The 23,084-nt window shown below is 41.4% G+C and overlaps 1 protein-coding gene across 3 annotated transcripts in view; it reads left to right on the forward strand.

Annotated features, from left to right (window-relative positions):
* TAX1BP1 (Tax1 binding protein 1) overlaps positions 1-22,860 on the forward strand; it is a 166,970-nt gene extending 144,110 nt beyond the window's left edge. For all 3 annotated transcript variants that reach the window (XM_040352923.1, XM_040352921.1, XM_040352922.1), the window contains exons 14-18: positions 2,657-2,752; positions 4,634-4,820; positions 6,197-6,378; positions 20,928-21,013; positions 21,313-22,860. In XM_040352923.1, coding sequence (XP_040208857.1) covers positions 2,657-2,752; positions 4,634-4,820; positions 6,197-6,378; positions 20,928-21,013; positions 21,313-21,514 — 753 coding nt within the window. In that variant the 3' untranslated portion in view covers positions 21,515-22,860. The remainder of the gene's footprint in view (positions 1-2,656; positions 2,753-4,633; positions 4,821-6,196; positions 6,379-20,927; positions 21,014-21,312) is intronic.
* Positions 22,861-23,084: the final 224 nt, after the last annotated feature.

The raw sequence follows: 23,084 nt of genomic DNA on the forward strand, positions 1-23,084 counted from the left end.
AGATGAACAAACATCGGTCACCCTTCGTACCCCCCTGGTCCCTGCTGTACTTACCTCCAGGGCTGCTGGACTGTCAGTCCAGGGGTCTGGAGATTTATAATCCCTGCTTTTCTCCCTCTTCATTGTGATGGCACTTACCAATCAGAATTTACCTGGTCTGTCCTGAAAGGGCTGGACAGAGATTGGGGAGAAAAGTGGGGATTTCAAATCCCTGGACCAGCTGCAGTGACCTTGACCGTTCAGCTGCCCAGAGGCAAGTATAATGCGTTAAAAGTAAAATAAAACTTTTTAGCTTAGAAGTCTCTAAAGGTAACAAGTTGGGTATTACTGCTTTAACTTTAGCTTAGCATTCCCGGAATACATTTCTTATTATATGTAATAAACTGTGAACTGATGTACACTCTATATATGAGCTTTCATGTTTAGGTCTTTGTTCCTGCAGAAACTACATAGTGCAGGTTTTGTCTCTGTGAGGCTGCTGATGTTTAACTAAGATCAGGATCAAACAAGGATGGCCATTAAGTGTATTTGTATTTCTGTCAGTCTTGTCCTTATGTGGGCTCAGGCTGTGTTATTGAATTTGTCTGTTATCTGTGGGATCTCTGGATCTATGCTGTTTGGTTTGGCGCACTCTTAAGTGGCAAAGACATGTTGTTCTAAGAACTACAGAGTGAGCAAGGAAAAAATAATAGATGGCTGTCTATTTTTATTGATTATTCAGATAAAATGCATTTCATTCCAGAATGCAGTGCTGTATTCTGATCACATTGAACAAAATTAACCTGTCCCTCCAATATCAATCAGACTCCAGTGCTGAAGTCCTGTTGGTTATTTTTAGTCACTGAAGACTTGCCCTAAACTGGTTTGTATTTTCTAATTCAGCACAATAGGCCTATAGGCAAGATTTCATAGTCTGAAAAAATAAACGCCTCCATCTAAATTCGGCTGAGATTCAATCCATGTATTGGCAGGCTGATTGTAAGTCCATCCATTGATCGTACAACCAACCTGTCGGATTTTTCATGCACAATTACTAATGGCGGTAGCAGTAATTGTGTTCTGCCTGCCAGGAAGGCTGGAAAGAAGACCTTACTTTGAAATGAATTAGTGTACTACAAATTGCTTCTTCTTTTTTTTTTTTTGTACTAGAGGAAGGTGTGAAAGGTATGATGGGCATATTACAAGTGTAGCTCTACCCTACGGAGGAGCCGCTTAAGTATGCTTAAGTCCCAACCCCTCTGGCACACCTAATATGCAATATTAGTGTATAAGACAGCAGTAGAAAAGTTACACAAACTGTGGTAAACCAAAAGGTATGTTTAGTCTCCAAGAGTGCGGTCAAATAAATCTCTTATGAAAAGGGGGGGGGGGGGGGTAGGTGTAGTCCCTTGTTAAAGAGATTAAATGCTTGTAATCTGTGGTGCTACAGGTATCGGCAAGGTAAATAAGGACAATGGTGTCTATATACAGTGTCTCTATATCTGGATGACCTTGTGTCCTGTGGCACTACCGGTGTCAGCATGGTGACTAAGGGCAATGCTGTCTGTATACAGTGTTCATAATGCTGGATGGGCAGGTGCCAGCTCACTGATACTGTAATTGATGATGAAGATGGTGGCTTTTCAGGATCTCCCTCAGGGTCCTGGCTCAAGGGATGAGATGTCGTCAGACCCCTGTCGCACCGTGCCACCGTGGATCGCTGTAACCGTGATAAAGATGGAGCAGAAACGGCCTCTAGGTTGCCGCTGGACAGTAAAGCGATGTCCACAGATGCCCCATAGGATACATGCATGTGCATTGACTCTTTTTTGCACAGGCCTCGACTCAGCCACAGCACATATATACACACAGTCCCTGCTCAACTGATCAAGGCCGGGGTTGCGTGTCCGTGGTTGGCGGGCACGATCGCCACTGGCAACGCGTTATCGCATGCTCGAGCTGCAGCAGGGGGGTTTGTGTGTGTGTGTGTAATCAGAGAAGAGAAGACAGATTGTGTGTTTCTACAAAGTAGAAACCACGATCTGATGCCGCGTTTTTTGTGATGAAATAAAACAACGTTTTTAAAAACGTCATTTAAAATGATCGTGTGTGGGCTTCACATCGTCACATGCTTAAATTTTTTATGATCGTTTTTCAAAATGTTGTTTTTTGTGTCATAAAAAATCGTGTGTGGGCTAAAACGATGTTTTAAACCTGTGCATGCTCAGAAGCAAGTTATGAGATGGGAGCTTGAATGGACAGAGTGCCGTCGTACGTGTTGTATGTAACCGTGCTTTGCTAGAGCATTTTCAGAAAACGATGGTGTGTGGGCAACGTCGTTTTTCATGATGAAGTTCGAAAAACGTAGTTTTTTTTCCATGATGAAAAACGTTGTTTTATTTCATCTTAAAAAACGACCGTTTGTACGCGGCATTAATGTTACAGAATTGACATAAATGCCACCACATAGTTCTCTGTATATTATTTTTGCTGCAAATTAGTGGTCTTCTAAAATGTATCTCAGCCATGTAATAACACATTTTATTCCCATTTTTCAGTAGAATTTGTATACCATAACATTACATTACCTATTTATTGCAGTTGTAATCTGTGATTTAATATGGTATGTTTCATTTAGATAAAACTTTAGCTTTCATCATGCACTGTTTTTCTGCAGATTCAGTCAGCAGAGAAGGATCGGGAGATTTCAGAGCTCTCCTGCCATGTTGAAGTACTGCTAAGTGAAAAGAGCAGACTGGAGGACACTGTGAAGGTAGGACATTTTTGTAACTTTTCCTTCATACAGGATGTAGTTACTTGGTTCAACTAAAACGCACACAGTAGACATGTCAGGTACTGATTTTCCACCTAGAGGATATATTTTTCTGTAATTTGTATGTGCGCTAAGTAATAAAAAATGTATTATCAATGTTCTTGCTGACCACGGATCTTCAATGTCTTCCATTATAAAAGCATATTCATTTGTGATAGAAAAGCAAACCACACTTGTATCTTTAGACTGGTAAAATAGGTGAAAATATTATTCTGAAGAATGCTGGGTATTGTGGACAAATTGCGCCCGATGTAGGCGTAGGACATAGGATACAGTAATTAAATAAGTCCACTTTTTTTTTTTTTCAATCCAGCTCTAAATATCTGGCATTAATCGGTAGTGTGCCAAGATCAGTTATTCCCACCTGTTTCCTCAACAGCCATCTTTTTCTGTGGTCAGGCTTAGGCCCCCTTCACATGTGCGGACTGTATGTCCGCATTTTCATCCATCCGTTGCGGATGAAAACGGGACATACATGGGTCCCTATGTGATTGCGGGTGTCAGCGGATGACCATCCGCTGACACCCGTAATCACCCGCCTCTGCAAAGCTCAGTTTTTTCGGACGGAAGAAAATCCTATTTTTCTTCCGTCTGGCGGATCAGATGAACACAGACATACGGTCCGTGTTCATCCGATCCCCCATAGGGGAGAGCGGAGGAAAGACAGGGCGGTCCCTGCACAGTGTGTGGGGACCGCCCTGTCAGCTGACGGCTCAGCGGGGATTTTACGGGGGATCCCCGCTGAGCTTTACGGACACACGGAGGCGGATCATTACTGATTCGCCCCATGTGAAAGGGCCCTTAGTGATGATCGTATCAGGGGAGTCACTAAGGGCTCACTTACACGGGCATTCGATAAGCTGAATTTGGATTCGTAATTTATATGGTAATGATCCATACCATCAAGCTGCGTAAATAAAAAAAAATTGCAGGTACAGAATGACCTTTTGGCTTTAACAATTCTGAATGCATCAAGGGAGACGTAAACAAGTTTGTAATTCGGGGGGGGGGGGGGGGGTCGGTTAGTGTACTCTTATGGTTTGCTCTGCTGCCAGTTAACAAAGATGCAACAAAAACCTGTGATACTATGGCACAGACACTCAGGTGTATAATATACCGAATGGAGCATGTGAAAGACACAACCAACAAAAAATATCTGTGAGCCTCACCTCAATGAAGCAGACCAAATGCTAGGAACCTACATTGGATAAATTTGCTTAATGCTATTTTTCAACATTTAGATTGCAGCATTGGAGTTTCAGTACTAAGTAAGGCACTGCAGTGTGTTTTAGGACATCAGTTTTCACTTTAAAATTCTCAGGATAGGTCAGAATCACATTTAATTAGATAACCTTCTATACTTTTTTTAAGGCAACCCTGTCACAGGGTCAAAACCAATTGAAATACCTGCAGAAAGAAAAGTCGCTGCACTTCACTATCTTGCAGCCTGTATGTTGAGACATCACCATAATGCTGCTCCTCAGCCCTCCACAAGTTTTTGACTGCCTGGATGAGTCAAATACCTGTTGCCCCTCTATCCAGCTTTCTTCCTCTTGCTGGCTTCTACATTCTGTAATGATATACGAGCCAGCACAGAGAGCCACTACATGTGGCACAGTTAGCTGGAATCCACACATCCAAGAAGTGTTGAATACTTGCGACAGATGGGGAGAAGCATTGGGATGGTGTTTTAAGACACTGTCTTCCAGAAACATAAGTATAAAGCCCTTTTTCTTCAGGTGTTTTGCATTTTTGATTTTGTACAGGTTTACTATAAACATGAGAAGCTTAATACTACCTTTGCTTACATCTGCTTTATAGGAACTGGAAATCAATTTGGAAAGACTGTCAGAAAGAGTGGCCAGTGGTCAGACATTATCAGGAAGCAGCTCCCAGGGTTTACAGTTTTTCAATCCTTATTGTGAAGAGCACAGAACTGTTCCCATCATACCAATCCAGCCACCTGTACTGCAGTTTGGAAATCCTTATATATCCAATGCAACAAGAGGTGAGTGAATCACAGGCTGCTTCTACGAGTGTCTAAAGTTTTATGGCTTATCTCACATTCTGTATCGCTCCCCAGCAACAAATCATATTGTTCTTTGCAGCTATGCCTATAGAGAACGCTTGGACAGCTGTATCTAAAGTTGTGCCCATTTCCAATCAGGCTAATTATGACGAAAGAAACATTAAGGGAGTATTATTCATAATATTACACAGAAACTAGTTATTTGTTTAAAATGAGATCAGAAAAAAGTCTCCTGATCTAAAAGCACTGTAGTAAAGAAGATTTCAACATCGTAGTAATGGCATGTTAAGGGAGGGGTGAAACATGTGACACACAATGGCAGTAGTTGTTTTTTTTTTTTTTTTTAAATATGCAATATTAGACATTTACAGCTAACCTCATTTCCAAAAGTATGTAGATGAAGCAGACCTTGGGGCAAAAGCTGTGAACAAAAATGTATCTCTGAGCTGTAAAGCACAAGTTCTGCCGTACTTTGACTCAGGGACACGTGACATGAAGCTAGCATATTCGGTCCTTTAACATGCAGCACTTGCATTTTATATGCCTGTCTCAGCAGAGTGTTTATTATATTTGACTGAAGACTCCACAGAGTCATGTGACCAACTGCTTTTTACATTTGACAGATGTTTTTTTGTGGTATTACTGCTCCTACTCTGTCTTAATGCCTGGCCTGTCCCTTTACTTTAAAGGATAAGTTTACCTTTGGGAACAGGTTACATGCCTGCAACCACTCCCTGATCCTTGCACTGCCTGTGACAGCAGGCCGGGGATCTTCTCCCTGTACCTGTTGTCACTATTTGAAAAGAACTACAAGTACCAGCAGGGTTTGCGGCTGTTGGCTTGTAGTTCTCAATGAACTACCAATGCGCTGTTGAGTGCTCTAGTAGTTTATTTATTCTTCCTGTTTTTGTGAAAATGCCTGCCTGTATGATGTATGATGTATTGGCAGACATCTTACACTGACAGTCTGTAGGAGTCCTGCATGGCATCCACGATCTGCTGATCGTGGGTGCAATGCTTTTCAGGCTCCTACAAAAAAAAAAGTAATTGCTCCTAAAAAAAAAAAAAATATTTGTAGGTAAAAACATATATATTCATTTATTAAAATTTTTTCTAAAAGTGAACTTATCCTTTTAAAGTTTAGGTCTTCCGCCAGTATTATAACTGTGTGTTGTTTCATGTGGAGATGTTGGTGCTCGTCCTTCAGAGGATGCTTTCACTTTACCACTGTTTAAAGAGTTGTGAGAAAAGCTGGATGTATAAATATTTGGATTTGTGACCTTTTGTAATGCATATCATTTTTTTTTTTTTTATGTTGCACCACTCATTAATATACTGCTATATTTTGTACTTAGATGGGGCAGATGGTGCTTTTAACCCAGATGAAGTTCAGGGGCCTCCAGCACAGGGGCCTCCAGCACAGGGGCCTCCAGCACAGGGGCACCTATGGGAATATGAAAGCAAGGTGGTCTGCAGCCAGCCTGCTCGCAACCTCAGCAGGCCGGATGGCCTGGAAGATCCCGATGATAACAACCAAGTGAGTCCAGCTTTTATGTTTTAACTAGTAATGGTGTTTTGTTTCCATTTCCACTGCTACATTTAATGCATATTACTAAAAACAAAATAATCACAAAGCTCATTTTAGATGAACATTTCATAACAGTGAAGCGTTGTATTTCTTTTCTAGTGTGACTTCTACCCACAGCATAAATCCTAGTGTCTAGATAGCACACAATACCTTTTGATCTCAGTTTGGATTTATGAATTGGCTTCAGGATTGTAGACAGAAAGACAGGGTAGCTCATTTTAACAGGGGTTGTAATGTTCATCCTACTGTAAGTAAGACGCAGACTTGGAGACACTTGGCTTCTCTGTTCAGATGTTTCTCATCACCCTTGTCATCAACTTTGATAAATCACCAGGACATGACATTCTGATATTACTATACTGTTCTTTTATTTTGTTTAAAATAATAAATAAAATATTACCGTCTATATTTTGAAAAAAAATAATCATATATAAGATAGAATTTCAGTTAGACAGCAACAATGTTGAAATACTCATATGCAACCTGTATTATATACCAAAATAATGTTTTTTTTTATTTTTTATTCAACCATGTGATTCACATATTCCTACACTGTATAGCCAGGAATATGACACCAGTGTTCTGCGGTGGAGCTTTGCAACTTCCTGTGTCCTACCACCTTATCATTGGACCATGCAAAGAGCATTCATACTCTAGGTGATGGCGAACCTTGGCACCCCTGCTACACTGCTGAGTGCGTGAGCATCATGGGAAATGTAGTTGCAAAACACCCAAGTTGCCAAGGTTCGCCAGCACTGCACCAGGGGTTTATTCACTAAGGCGCTTTTGAAGAGCTTTTCAGGCACTCTTGAGCTTTCCATTCATTTCGATAGAGTGGTGCAGCCCTCAAAAAATCCACTCGCCTGCTCGCATTTTGCGAGTGGTTTTTGAGGGCTGGCGTGTGGGCTGCATTGGGGAGACCAAGCTGCACTGGCGGACCCAGAGCTGCACTGGCGGACCCAGAGCTGCACTGGCGGACACACTGGCAGACACATAGCTGCAATGGGGACACAGATAAAGTTGTTTTATTTATTTTTATATCTTAATTCTGCATTAAACCTTTACAGTGCCTTGCGAAAGTATTCGGCCCCCTTGAACTTTGCGACCTTTTGCCACATTTCAGGCTTCAAACATAAAGATATAAAACTGTAAAAAAAAAATTAAGAATCAACAAGTGGGACACAACCATGAAGTGGAACGAAATTTATTGGATATTTCAAACTTTTTTAACAAATAAAAAACTGAAAAATTGGACGTGCAAAATTATTCAGCCCCCTTAAGTTGATACTTTGTAGCGCCACATTTTGCTGCTATTACAGCTCTAAGTCGCTTGGGGTATGTCTCTATCAGTTTTGCACATCGAGAGACTGAAATTTTTTCCCATTCCTCCTTGCAAAACAGCTCGAGCTCAGTTAGGTTGGATGGAGAGCGTTTGTGAACAGCAGTTTTCAGTATTTTCCACAGATTCTCAATTGGATTTAGGTCTGGACTTTGACTTGGTCATTCTAACACCTGGATATGTTTATTTGTTAACCATTCCATTGTAGATTTTGCTTTATGTTTTGGATCATTGTCTTGTTGGAAGACAAATCTCCGTCCCAGTCTCAGGTCTTTTGCAGACTCCATCAGGTTTTCTTCCAGAATGGTCCTGTATTTGTCTCCATCCATCTTCCCATCAATTTTAACCATCTTCCCTGTCCCTGCTGAAGAAAAGCAGGCCCAAACCATGATGCTGCCACCACCATGTTTGACAGTGGGGATGGTGTGTTCAGGGTGATGAGCTGTGTTGCTTTTACGCCAAACATAACGTTTTGCATTGTTGCCAAAAAGTTCGATTTTGGTTTCATCTGACCAGAGCACCTTCTTCCACATGTTTGGTGTGTCTCCCAGGTGGCTTGTGGCAAACTTTAAATAACACTTTTTATGGATATCTTTAAGAAATGTCTTTCTTCTTGCCACTCTTCCATAAAGGCCAGATTTGTGCAGTATACGACTGATTGTTGTCCCATGGACAGAGTCTCCCACCTCAGCTGTAGATCTCTGCAGTTCATCCAGAGTGATCATGGGCCTCTTGGCTGCATCTCTGATCAGTCTTCTCCTTGTATGAGCTGAAAGTTTAGAGGGACGGCCAGGTCTTCGTAGATTTGCAGTGGTCTGATACTCCCATTTCAATATTATCACTTGCACAGTGCTCCTTGGGATGTTTAAAGCTTGGGAAAACTTTTTGTATCCAAATCCGGCTTTAAACTTCTCCACAACTGTATCTCGGACCTGCCTGGTGTGTTCCTTGTTCTTCATGATGCTCTCTGCGCTTTAAACGGACCTCTGAGAGTATCACAGTGCAGGTGCATTTATACAGAGACTTGATTACACACAGGTGGATTCTATTTATCATCATTAGTCATTTAGGTCAACATTGGATCATTCAGAGATCCTCACTGAACTTCTGGAGAGAGTTTGCTGCACTGAAAGTAAAGGGGCTGAATAATTTTGCACGCCCAATTTTTCAGTTTTTTATTTGTTAAAAAAGTTTGAAATATCCAATAAATTTCGTTCCACTTCATGATTCTGTCCCACTTGTTATTGATTCTTCAAAAAAAATTACAGTTTTATATCTTTATGTTTGAAGCCTGAAATGTGGCAAAAGTTTGCAAAGTTCAAGGGGCCGAATACTTTCGCAAGGCACTGTAAGTGTCATTTCATTAGATAATTTATGAGGGTGGGATTCGGGGTGGGGCATGTTAGAGGTTGGGTGGGGCAACTGGTGGCGAGTAACCCTTGAGGCCTGCCTAGTAGCTCAGGACTTGACATTTTGAGCCCTGAAGTGGTGTTTTTTTTCACCGCACTGCCAGCACACAGCCTCAGTGTGAAAGCATTCATTGAGTTTAATAAAGATAGGTTTTCGTGAGCTTTTCAAGCACTTTATTTAGCTTGAAAGGGGTCTTAAAATGGAGAGTGCACAAACAGCTACTAACTTCAGCTTGTTCAATTAAGCTTTGACAATAAAACCTGGAAGGTGATTGGTTTCTATGCAGAGCTGCACAAGTTTTAGTACAGCCATGGCCAAAACTTTAGAGAATTGACACAAACGTACATTTTCACAAAGTTTTCTGCTTCAGTGGTTTTAGATCTTTTTGTCGAGTGTTACTATGTTATGAAATGCTTGTTATACAGTACTTCAGTATAAGTGTCAAAGGCTTTTAGTTTATGCAAAGAGTCAGTATTTGCAGTGTTGACCCTTTTTCAAGACCTCTGCAATTCGCCCTGGCATGCTGTCAATCAACTTCTGGGCCACATTGTGACTGATGTCAGCCCATTCTTGCATAATCAATGCTTGGGAGTTTGTCAGAATCTGTGTATTTTTTTTTCATTTCACCTGCCTCTTGAGGATTAACTACAAGTTCTCAATGGGATTAAGGTCTGGGGAGTTTCCTGGCCATGGACCCAAAATGTTTGATCTTTTGTTCCCCAAGCCACTTGGTTATCACTTTTGCCCTATGGCAAGGTGCTCCATCATGCTGAAAAAGGCATTGGTCATCACCAAACTGTTCTTGGAAGGTTGGGAGAAGTTGCTCTCGAAGGATGTTTTTTGTACCATTCTTAATTCATGGCTGTGTTCTTAGACAAAATTGTGAGTGAACCCATTCCCTTGGCACACGAATGGTCTAAGGATGCTGTACTATTGGCTTGACATAGAACTGATGGTAGCACTCACCTTTTTTTCTCTGGACAAGGTTTTTTTATAGAAGCCCCAAACAATTGGAAAGGGGATTCATCAGAGAAAAGGACTTTACCCCAGTCCTCAGCAGTCCAATCCCTGTACCATTTACAGAATATCAGTCTGTCCCTGAGGTTTTTCCTGCAGAAATGTTTCTCCTTTGCTGCCCTTCTTGACACCAGGCCATCCTCCAAAAGTCTTTGCCTCACTATGCCTGTGTCAGGAACCATGAATCAGACTGAGACAGAAAATGCTGTAAAAATCACACCTTTTAATATAGTGCTAAAAATGGTACAAATAGTAAACATGGTGAAAACATAGCCAGGGTTCAGTAATCAAAGTGGGTAGTCAGTGCAAGCCAGTAAATCAGTAAGCCAGAGATCAGCATAGTCCGAGACAGCAAACAGGATCAGGAACCAGAAGGGACATCAGCCAGGAAAGTCTTTAACAGGAACACAGCAGAGAATCTTCAGATATGCTGAACAAGACAAAGGCATGGGAGAAATGAACCAGTCAGTTTAAATAGTCAGAAAGGGCTGGCTGATGATCAGGAAATGATCATCAGGTGAGGCATTGTAGAACGATGGAAGCTGGCAATTAACCAACAGCGTGCAAATGCACTCATACCTGCTTGCTGCCATTCCTGAGCTAGCGCTGCACTGGTGGTGCCTCGATCCCGCAGCTGAATCGACTGTAGGAGACTGTCCTGGCACTTGCTGGGCTTTCTTGGGCTGCCCTGAAGTCTTCACAAATGCAGTGAAAATGTTTTTTATGGGATTACGTTTTTTTAGGGCAAATGGGGACTTTTCAATTCATTGCAATCCATCTTATAACTCTTCATAACATTCTGGAGTATATGCAAATTGCCATCATAAAAATGGAGGCGCAAACTTTGTGATAATTAATATTTGTGTCATTCTCAAAGATTTTCGTCTGTAAATTGCCCCACTGTGTCAAAGCTGTCTTAACAACTTCTCCTTCAGCTTACAAAGCCTGAATTTCAGTATGTGGGCATAGCAATAAAACGACAGTAGCTAATAATGAAAAATCTCCCAAATTTCGGATATCTGTTGTGAAGTGATTGGTGGGAATATAACATAACGCTAGAATCAGCCAGTTATACCAGCAATACTTTTATAATACATAACTGATCTAAGGCTGACCATACATGGTCGAACTTAATTTATTTTTTTTATTTTTTTCGAAAATCAGAAATTTTGTGCGCTTTGTGATCTGATGAATGCCACCATTGATTTTGAAATTTGACCAACCAAGCTTTCAATTTCACCTCCTGTTACTACAGAATTTTTTTTTCTTAGCTGGGAATCTTCTTTTCTTTCCATGAATTTTATTTTCTTGTGCATTTCTTTTCGATTAGATTTCTCGCATGATTCTCCCATCATTGATTATTTGAAAATCATTCATTTAAAAAAAAAATTCCAACATGCCTGTTTACTCAAATTCAATGGCCGCACAAAAATGGGCTGTTGCTGCAGCCCACTGCGAGATATGAACAAAAAAATTCTTAGATAAGATTTTTGAAAGAAAATTCTTTCGAAATTTGACCCATGTATGGCCTGCCTAAGTCTGTACAGTGATGGATGTGCCTGTTTAGTGACATAACGGGTTAAGTGCTTTACCTCCCTAATCAAACATCAGTAGGATGCCATATTTTATAAGGTCTTCCAAGATTGTTTCCTAAGTGTAGGAGGTGCTTTCGGTAACGGCACAGGATGTAATCCATACAATACATGATTTCATCTGATACTTGCAATTTTGAGGGGTTTGAATGAAAATTGGGTTGAGGTACTAAAGACATCCATTTACTGTAAGTGCGTCTGTGGACACAGCATACTTCTATAGACATTAGAACAGCATTTTTCACTATCATGTGGGGGTCAGTTTCTGTCATGCAGCTGCTTATCTCTTATATTATCAAATTTACAGTGGTGCAAAATGGCTGTTTTTGTTGATTAAAAAGTTTAGTTTTTGTAACAAATGCCACTGCTTTTGGACCTGTCTGGCAAATGTACAAGTCAGATAACCGCTAGAGAATTGATAATTGTGCCATGGCTGTACAGTACATGGTACGCCAAGTTTTCCTTTTGATTTCCTAAATTAAATTGAAATGTCGGTGTGTTTGTTGAATTTGCACTTCTACATTAAGACTGGAGGCCCTCTTCATCTCCGCCAAATACAAATGATGAGAGATACTTATCTGTTGAATAGTGTGCTCTTTGCATTACAGTGGTACCATGACCTGTTCCTCATTTAGTCTAGTTTGCTGCGTTTAATTGCCATTAACCTTTGTAGAAAGTGATACGTTCTTTGACAGCTATGATTATAGCCTTGGCACTCGACACTCATAATGGGGAAAACAAGTAATTCTCCCTGTTGCTTCACATCCCTTGTGTCTCTGATTGAAGATAATTAGGAAGCCTGTCAGGAGTTTTTTCCCACCTTGCCAGTTTTAAGGTCTAAAGTGTTTTCTCACTGATGTCACCCACCTTTACCTCATATTTTGCATATTGTCTGCTCCCACCGCTGGCAGAAACATTACACATGATAGGCGTTGCTCTGCTCTAGTCAGTGGGGGCACTTTAATTAGCCGCATGTTCATTCTGACCTGTGCGTTTTGTCCTCTTACAACCCCAAAAGAAACCGCTATATGTATGAGTGCTCATCACTGACATCTTTCTGGCTTTGTACCAGACAAAGAGCACTACAAAGAAATATATAATTTGTGTGTATATGTATATAATATACAGTATCTCACAAAAGTGAGTACACCCCTCACATTTGGATCTTGGATCTTCTTATTGCCTAGGCCATCTTTATGTAGAGCAACAATTCTTTTTTCAGATCCTCAGTTCTTTGCCATGAGGTGCCATGTTGATCTTCCAGTGACCAGTGTGAGAGCGATAACGCCAAATTTAACACACCTGCCTCCCATTCACACCTGAGACCTTGTAACACGAGTCACATGACACCGGGGAGGGAAAATGGTTAATTGGGCCCAATTTAGACATTTTCACTTTAGGGGTGTCCTCGCCTTTTTTGCCAGAAGTTTAGACATAAACGGCTGTGTGTTGAGTTATTTTTGGGGACAACAAATTCACACTGTTATACAAGCCGTACACTCGCTACTTTACATTGTAGCAAATGTAATTTCTTCTTTGTTGTCACATAAAAAGATATAATAAAATATTTACAAAAATGTGAGGGGTGTACTTACTTTTGTGAGATACTATATATACACACAGTTCTGTACAAACGGTTTAGGCAGGTGTGGAAAAATGTTGTAAATTAAGAGTGCTTTCAGAAATTTTGAAGTGTTAATAGTTTATTTTTTATAGAATAGTAAATTAAATCAATATTTGGTGTGACCACCCTTTTGACTTCAAACCCACATTAATTCTTCTAGGTACACTTTCACACTGTTTTTGAAGGAAATCGTCAGGTAAGTTGCTCAAGAGATCATGGAGAACTAACCACATATCTTCTGTGGATGTAGGCTGCTTCCAACTCATTCTGTCTCTTCATGTAATCCCAGACAGACTTAATGATTTTAAGATCAGGGCTCTGTGGGGCAAAACCATTAATTCAGGAACCCTTGTTCTTCACACTGAAGATCATTTTTAATGACATTGGCTGTATGTTAGGGGTCATAGTGCTACTGCAGAATAAATTTGGGGCCAATCAGACGCATTCCTGATGGTATGGGATGATGGCTAGTTATCTTCCTCTATTTCTTAGCATTGAGAACACCATTGATCCTGACGAAATCTCCAACTCCATTTGCAGAGATGCAGACCCAAACCTGCAAGGAACCTCCACCATACTTCACTGTTGTCTGTAGACTCATTATTGTACCCTTCAGTGAACAAACTGGCTCCTGCTACAGTCAAATATTTAAAATTTTGACTCATCTGTCCAGAGCTGCCATTTTTCTGCATCCCAGTTTTGTGCATAGTTGAGGCGCTTAACCTTGTTTCCATGTCAGGGGTATAGCTTTTTGGCCGCAATTTTTTTCATTAAGTCCCCCTCTGGCCAGACTTCTGTGGACAGTAGATGGGTGTACCTGGGTCCCACTGGTTTCCACCAATTCTGTGGAAACCAGTGGGACCCAGGCACTGCTGGACATCTTCCAATGTTGAAGGGAAGTAAACATGATGTGTCTTTCATCTGCTGCATTAAGTTTTCTTGGCCCGACCACTGCATTTACTTTATTTGAGTGTTGCCCGATCAGTGGTGTCTTCGATGCAGAGAAATACAGGCAGTGATTGGCCCCAAATTTATTCTGCAGCAGGAGAATAACAAGGAGTCCTGGAGGTGATGGTTTGGTCCCAACAGAGCTTAGATCTCAACATCATTGAGTCTATCTGTGGTTACCTGCATTCACAGAAGATCTGTGGTTAGTTCTCCAACATGTTTGGAACAACCTACATGTCAAGTTTCTTTAAAAACTGTGTGCAAGTGTACCTAGACATATTAATACTGTTTTGAAGGCAAAGGGTGGTCACAATAAATATTGATTTTTATTTTCTCTTCTGTTCATTTACTTTCCATTTTGCTAAAAATAAAAATAAAAAAATCAACACTTCTATTTCATAATGCATTCTTAATTTACAGCATTTTTTTCAAACCTGCCTAAAACTTTTGCACAGCAGTGTACTTCTCTAGTGGGTCAAAGGAGTGCACTTACCTTTGCTTTTCTGTGATCGAGAATCAGCTGACAGCAGGCTAAAGCCCACTGGTAGCTGGCATCACAGTGCTGCTCCAGGGTCTGGAAGCATCCTGAACGTATTGTTGGGATTCACCCAGATGCCTGATTGGCCGCTAGCTCAGGCTCTCGGTGCCAGGGCCAACCACTCTCTCCCTCCTCCCCTCCCTTCCACTCCAGTGAGTGCTGGAGAGCAGAGTGGCAACTGCCAGTCACTACTTTCTGCTCAAATCTGACGGAGAACTGAGCAATTTGTGGTCATGTGATTGCTCAGCTCTTAGGCTCAGTTGGTGAGGGACAGCTCCAACATCACACTGACCCAGCAGCATAGAGGTGATTATGTGTGTTTATTTTTTATATACCCCAAACTTCTCCCTTAATTTGTTCTGTTGGGGAGAGTTCAGCACACTTAATTTTTTTATTTTCAGTTGGTAGTTTTTAATTTTAATTTTTTATTTGTATGCAATTTCTCAAAAGCGGAAGAGGTTTTATATAAAACCTTGTTTTATTAATAAATCTTATTAAATACACTTTTTTTTTTTTATAAATCTATGAAATTACATTGAAAATGGTAAGTTGGAAATAAATGGCCATTATGATGCTGTATATGTGGCCTTTCCAGGCTAATGACATGGAGTTCCCTTTGCTGGCCATGATACCCATCAGTGCTCTGCAGATAAATTCATGTGTTAGTGCTGCTGAAACAAAAGCACAGCTGACAGGGCTGATGATATGCTGCAGCCCTGTCCTGACAGGACAATTTAAGTGATGCAGCTCAGTGCAGCCGGACACGAGTGACATGCTTGGCTGCCTGGAGCTCCATGTACACATCACTCACTGCTGGGCCGCTCATGTCAGCTGCCTGGGGAAGAGGGGGAGTTGGGATGTGACACCCCTTACCTATACACACATTTACACGCTGCTGTGATTGAATATTGTTTAGCTTTGTGCTTTATTCCTTGCAAACCCACACAAATCCTTTTTGATTTACATTGTTTCTTGTCAACATTTGATTTGCTTTGCCAAGATTGATTTGTGTTTCACATTCTCTCAGAATTCCATGCAGCTTGTAGACCTGCCTCATAGTCCTCCTTTGTGTAACGGTGAGAGGAAGCAGCTATTTATTCGGAGGTGTGACAATGAATAGGACACATCCTGTCCGGTCACTAAGAATGGCTGACATCACAATCATTGGAAACGATTCTACCCTGCTAATTTATAAATTGGGGGCTCAGATACAGCTGACAGTTACAGAGCAAATCTCTATGCTGTGAGGTACAGCAATCTGACTTCTCAAAAATGTCTTCAATAGGAACTGCTGTCTCCTATCTTACAACATCCGTCTTGGAAGCGGTCTGAATCTGTAGTGGCTCTGAGCAACAGAGGCAGCTTATCATGGGCACTTTTAAAGTTGCATTTCACTGCGTCTGAGCACCGCAAATCAAAAACGCTATTTAGTTCATTTTTATTATTTAAAACAAACTCTCCCATCCATCCATCCATGGCTCCCATGTTTTTTTTGTATCCATCGGAAGATGCCATAATTACAAATTTCACGAAGTTATGGAATACTGTCCATTGATGTCACTGCCCATTCTGTTAAGGTAGGAATCTGAGGAGATTGCCAGTGGAAAGGGATGACCGAGCCTGCTGCAGTTAAAGAAAAAATGGAGAACATCCTTTTGGCAGATTTTATGGATCCATAGATGAGCATTATTTGAGGTTTGTTTATGATGACTGTCCCTGTTACACTAAAATAGATATTTAGAATAGGTTTCTAGAAACTGGGGGACATTTTGACCAAATGTGGGTCATATTGCCACCAAAATCCTGACATCGCCAAAACTCACCCAGAAGAGATGAATAGAAAAATATGTGGACATCTGTACCACCAAGTGAGGATTTTACATTTATTTTACTTGAGCTCTACTGGCTTTAGAAAGTTTGTGAGAGAATGAAAGCTTTCTCCCAGTCTTGAGATTAAAGGGGTTGTAAAGGTAATTTTTTCCCTAAATAGCTTCCTTTACCTTAGTGCAGTCCTCCTTCACTTACCTCATCCTTCCATTTTGCTTTTAAATGTCCTTCTTTCTTCTGAGAAATCCTCACTTCCTGTTCTTCTGTCTGTGTAACTCCACACAGTAATGCAAGGCTTTCTCCCTGTGTGAAGAAAGCCTCTTGAGGGGGCGAGCAGGAGTGTCAGGACGCCCACTAACACACAGCTCCTTTCTCTATCTGCAAAGTAGAGTGCCCTGACACTCCTGCTCGCCCCCTCCCCCCTCAAGAGGCTTTCTCCAAACCAGGCTGAAAGTGTTGCATTACTGTGTTTAGTTACAGAAAGAACAACAGGAAGTGAAGGAGGACTGCACGAAGGTAAAGGAAGCTATTTAGGGATTTTTTTTTTTTACCTTTACAACCCCTTTAAGTTTGAGTATTTCATTGTTTTTCCCAAATGGCTGTGTAAGTGGGTTCAGCTCCTTTTTAGCTAAGACACCATCGGCTGGGCAGCTGATAGTATAACCGCAATGGATGACTCCTTCTCCATTCAGCTGCTGGCTGGGAGATTCACCAGCAGACCACTAAAAGTAAGCAAAGAGGCAGGGATACTGGTGATATTGTTCAAATATGGCCATTGTTATATTTGGTCAATGTCACCAGCATCCTCATCCATTTGTTTACATCCAGATGCTGGACAGATAATCTCCCAGTTGGCAAATGATTGGGAATGAGTTTATCGGTTGCTAAGAAGTCAGGGGTCGCTAGCAACCTAAAGTTCTGTACAAGGAGGTGTCACATAATGGCAGCTTCCCAAGGTGTATGCCCAACTCTGGGCACTGGTGTGTCTCTGTACGCCAACTCGGAGCTGGTCTTGAATACCTCCAGTTTGCTTATCTGCAAACTGGTGGTAATTCTGATATACTCTGTCACAACCATAGCAACAGATTCTGAACGTGGCAGTAGAAAGAACTACCTTAATCTGGTGCACATGTTGGCACCATTACAGAAACTGGAACACGGCTTTCATGAATATGGCGCAGACCATATAAAAGGGGGCCACGCCAAAAGAGGTATCAGTGCTTTGTTGCATTCCTCCCATTGGGTGTAATGAGCTGCTGTTCAACTCAGGGACATTTTTATACAATCCATTACTACAACCTAAGCAGGGCCACCCTCCACCACACATTTATAATGCCCAGCAAGTTTTCATAAATCTGCTGCCTTGGAGTGCTACAAGGCCACACTATTTTCTTGTTAAACCACCATTACCTCTTTAAATGTATATCAAGTGCCCCCACATACTACACAAAAAATCTACCAACATATACAGTATATTCCTTTATGTCTGAAGTAATGTGCCACATTCCACATATGTGTTAGGCCTTGTACTCACGGCCAGACATGTCCGATGAAAACGGTCTGCAGACCGTTTCCATCGGACATGTCTGCCCGGGGACTTCTGTTCGATGGCTATACACACCATCGAACAGAGGTCCGCGCGTAAACAATACGCGGGGCGTGTCCGCGGTGTCGCCGCGTCAATGACGCGTCGACGTGGGCGGCCCGCCTTTAAAATGCTTCCACGCATGCGTCAAAGTCATTCGACGCATGCGAGGGATGGCGGGCGGCCGGACATGTACGGTAGGTCTGTACAGACGACCGTACATGTCGGGGGGGACAGGTTTCCAGCGGACTGTTTTAAAGCAAGTCCAGGAAACAGTTGTCCGCTGGAAACCTGTCCGATCCGCCCGAAAATGGTCCGCTCGGGCCAACACACGGCCAAACATGTCTGCTGAAACTGGTCTGCGGACCAGTTTCAGCAGACATGTTTGGTCGTGAGTACGGGGCCTTATTGATGGCACATTAATATACACAGATGCCATTGCCATGCCCAGCCATTTGTGCTAGCCCACATATAATGTAGTGTGATTCTTCTTGTACTTTACATTCAGGATCTGAGCTATCATTTTACATGACCATAGGGAAAACGGATTATGATGTAATTTTGTGTACGTTGTACTGCTTTATATTCAAAATCTATTTAGATATAACATATTATTGCACGCTTTCATTTATAAAGGGGGATTTATAGCACTAAACCTTTATAGAGTAGTCTGTAATAGGGAAGGTATATAATGCAGGGTGCAGTAAAACTTAGGCCTAGTACACACGAGAGGATTTATCCGCGGATACGGTCCAACGGACCGTTTCCGCGGATAAATCCTCTCAAAGATTTCCGCAGATTTGGATCCGATGGAGTGTACTCACCATCGAATCGAAATCCGCGCCGAAATCGCATCGCGGTGACGTGTCGCGCCGTCGCCGCGATGAAGACGCGGCGACGTGCGCGACGCTGTCATATAATGAATTCCACGTATGCGTCGAATCATTACGACGCATGCGGGGGATCCATTCGGACGGATTGATTCGGTGAGTCTGTACAGACCAGCGGATCAATCCGTTGGGATGGATTCAAGCGGATAGATTTTAAAGCATGTCTTCAAATTTGTATCCGCTTGAAATCCATCCCAGGGGATAAAAATCTGCGGAAACAGATCCGCTGGATTGTACACACCAGGGGATCTATCCGCTGGAGCCGGTCCGCGGATCAATTCCAGCGGATGGATCCTCTCTTGTGTACGGGGCCTTAGAGTATGTAAACCCAACATTTTATATTCCTGATATGTAGCTGCTGTACCATGTACTTGTATGAGAAAGTACCCTGGGCCAGATTCACAAAAGAGATACGACGGCGTATCTCCTGATACGCCGTCGTATCTCTGTTTTAGGGCCGTTCTAACTATGCGACTGATTCATAGAATCAGTTACGCATAGCTAGCCTTAAGATCCGACAGGTGTAATTGAATTACACCGTCGGATCCTAGGATGCAATACTTCGGCCGCCGCTGGGGGGAGTTTGCGTCGTAAACCAGCGTCGGGTATGCAAATTAGCAGTTACAGCGATCCACAAAGGTTTTTCCCGTCGTTACGTCGGCGCAAGTCTTAGATTTCCGTCGCAAAGAGAGGGCTGCTATTAACATGGTGTAAAATTACTCCACCATGTTAAAGTATGCCCGTCTTTCCCGCGTCGCTTTTGAATTTTTTTGTTTTCCCTGCGTAAGTACGTTGCGCACGTCGCGATTCTCAACACGTCGGCGCGTCGTAATTTTGCGCAAAGCACGTCAGGAAACTTGCGAACGGAGCATGCGCAGTACGTCCGGTGCGGGAGCGCGCCGAATTTAAATGGTACTTGCCCCATTTGAATTGGGCCGCCTTGCGCCGGACGTGTTTACGATACACCGCTGCAAGTTTCCAGGTAAGTGCTTTGTGGATCGGGCACTTAGGCTGAAAACTTGTGGCGGTGTAACGTAAACGGGTTACGTTACGCTGCGCCGCAGGTACGAGAATCTGGCCCCCTGTTCTTATTGTATTGCTTCCTTTATGTGAAATCCCTGGTGTTCCTGCCAGTTCCTCTGCTCTCCTATTAAAAACTGACCACACCAAGCAGGAGAGAACTTTTTGGTTCTCTAGCTATGCTGGGAACTCAATGTAGGCTCCTCCAATGACTAAACTTATCCTGACACCCCCCCCCCCCCCCCCCCGCCCAGCCTTTCACTGGGAATCTCTGTGTGCTGCTGCTTCTCTCTCCATCTGAAAAAAGAGAAAATATGGAATAAGGGAAAAACTGTATTTTCAAAATGATTTTTTATTTTTTTTGTATACACAAATGTTCTGCATGCCATTTCTATTTTAAGGTAAAACTGTCATGAAATGGCATTGATTAGCATACAATAAAAGTGATCGACTACATGACACCATGTTTGTCATTAAAGGCACAGATCTGGCATGTTCAAAAGTACATTTCTAACCAAGCTACAGTGCTTCATTCTCAGAAAATATGTATAAGCCCGATTGTATGATCATTGTAGACTTGTGTCAAACTGCAGAGAGATTGCTTCATCTGAGGATTTACATTCTGCCACAAAAACAAAAGTTATTTGAAAGCCTAGCTTATAACTTTTATATGCCAAATAATGATTTTATACCTTTACCTCTCCTCAGGATAATGATGACATGAACTTTCAGTTGAATGAGGAGCCTCCCAGCTTTCCTGGACAAGAGCAATCTGGTTTCTGCTTTGATCCAAGGTAACAAGCTGCTGATTATATAATAGTACAAGTACAGTGCCTTGAAAAAGTATTCATACCCCTTGAAATTTGCCACATTGTTAATGTTACAACCAAAATTCTTTATGTATTTTATCGTTTTTTTTTTTTTTTTGTGAAAAGTGTGTTGTGCATTTGTATCCAGCCCCCTGAATCAATACTTTGTAGAACCACTTTTCGCTGCAATTATAGCTGAAAATCTTTTTGGGGATGTCTCTACCAGCTCTACCAATTTGTCTGTAATGTTATTGATGTACAATGATTCTTTTTTTTTTTTTAAGATATGCCATGCAGAGGAAGTGTCCACTATGCACTATGGTGTTCCCACCCAACTACATACAGAGCCACTTTGAGGAGCACGTGGAGAGTCACTGGAAAATATGTCCTATGTGCAATGAGCAGTTTCCTCTGGACTGCGATCAGCAAGCATTCGAGCATCACGTCCAGACACATTTTGATGGCAATGTCCTCAATTTTGACTAGGCCTGTTCTGCTTGGTATATAAAGTGTAGCATGGTGAGAAGATTACCTTTTAAAAAAAGATAACAAATGCTTAAAGCAACAACTCCAGCCTGCACTGTACACAACTGCACTGCAATGTACTTAGCTGTGTATAAACTGCTGGAGTCCTTTGTTCATCTCTTGTAGTGTAACTTTATAGTAGAAGATTTCATTTGTATGTCTCGGGTCTGTGCTGAGATTGCTCTGTACTTTGTATATTTAAAAGCATCCTTCTTTTTAATTCTTTAGCTGTTAAAGTTATGAGTGAGCCTAATAGGGAATAACATGCCTGTGATGGAATGCTGCATGTCTTTTAATTTTTGTGTCATTTGTTTTAGTAATGGTGGGCAATGCCTGGCATAGCACATCCTCTGTTAGTGCTGATCTTCTTCTAGAGGCAATCATAAAAACTTAAAGTTGACGCTTCATCTGCACATACTGGAGGCAACCATATTGTGTGCTGTGAGTTCTAAAAGTGAGTCCTAAGAGAGAGCGGTACAAGTGGTTGTCTTCTGAATTCTGCTCAGCCCCACTAGTCTTTTTAGACAACTAGTAAAGTGTAAATGATTTTATAGTCTGCTGGGTTGTGATTTGGTAAAAGATACCATCAGATTCAGCAAACAAATTCACAGGGATCTGCTTACGTTTATGTGTATCAATAACGTAAAAAAAAGTTTTAGTTCATAAGGATAGATGGCCATTTTGAGAGAAGTCACTTTGGGGAAAAATGTGCACATCCAGTTAAATCTGGACTGCACACTAGTAAATTTTCCAGGAAACGTTCATATGAATATTTATTATAACATTCATGCAGAAATTCTTTGTACATTCAGTGACTGGATGAATGTGAGGTAAAAGTACTTCAACATTTCATTTGCTTTTAGCATTCAATTTTGAAATGAATGTAATTTCTCGAATGAAAACCGCATACGCTGTAGTTCTGCTTCTTCAGATTTTCTTTTCGCTTTGGTCAAAAACAAACGATTCATCCCCACTAAGGATTGGAAAATTTAATAAACGTTCTTAAAAGGAAAAATTTCAAACAAAATTTTGCTAGGTTGTAGCCAGTTTAAGCTAAGACTTTTTAGGAAACTGCAGACATTGGCTGATGGCAGGATATGATGGGTTACTGTTAAAGGGCAGAGTTTGCCACCAAAGTGGAAAAACTCGTAATTACTGCTTGCTGAAATATTAAAGAACCGAATGTCCAATTATAATAATTTATACAAAGATAATACATTTGTCTTGGCTTGGCATTGTATAAAACTTTTCTTTTTCTTTTTTTTTTACTTGGCATCAATAAATTATAATAAATGTAACTTACGAAATGCGTTTGGTTTGCACAGTTTTTTCCTGTAATCTTATTTTGAATAAAAACAAATATGTCTAATTACACTGTGAAATGATTTCATATTATCCTTCAAACATGTATTTTATTTTACTTGTTTTTTATAGTGCTGAAATTTCCACAGTGCTTTCCTCTGATCATTACACCATTGATATCAACCCTTCCCTCCAATCTAGCCCTTCGAATCTAATGTCCCTATTACAT

The sequence above is a fragment of the Rana temporaria genome, chromosome 5, assembly GCF_905171775.1.
Source record: "Rana temporaria chromosome 5, aRanTem1.1, whole genome shotgun sequence".
Classification (NCBI taxonomy): Eukaryota; Metazoa; Chordata; class Amphibia; order Anura; family Ranidae; genus Rana; species Rana temporaria.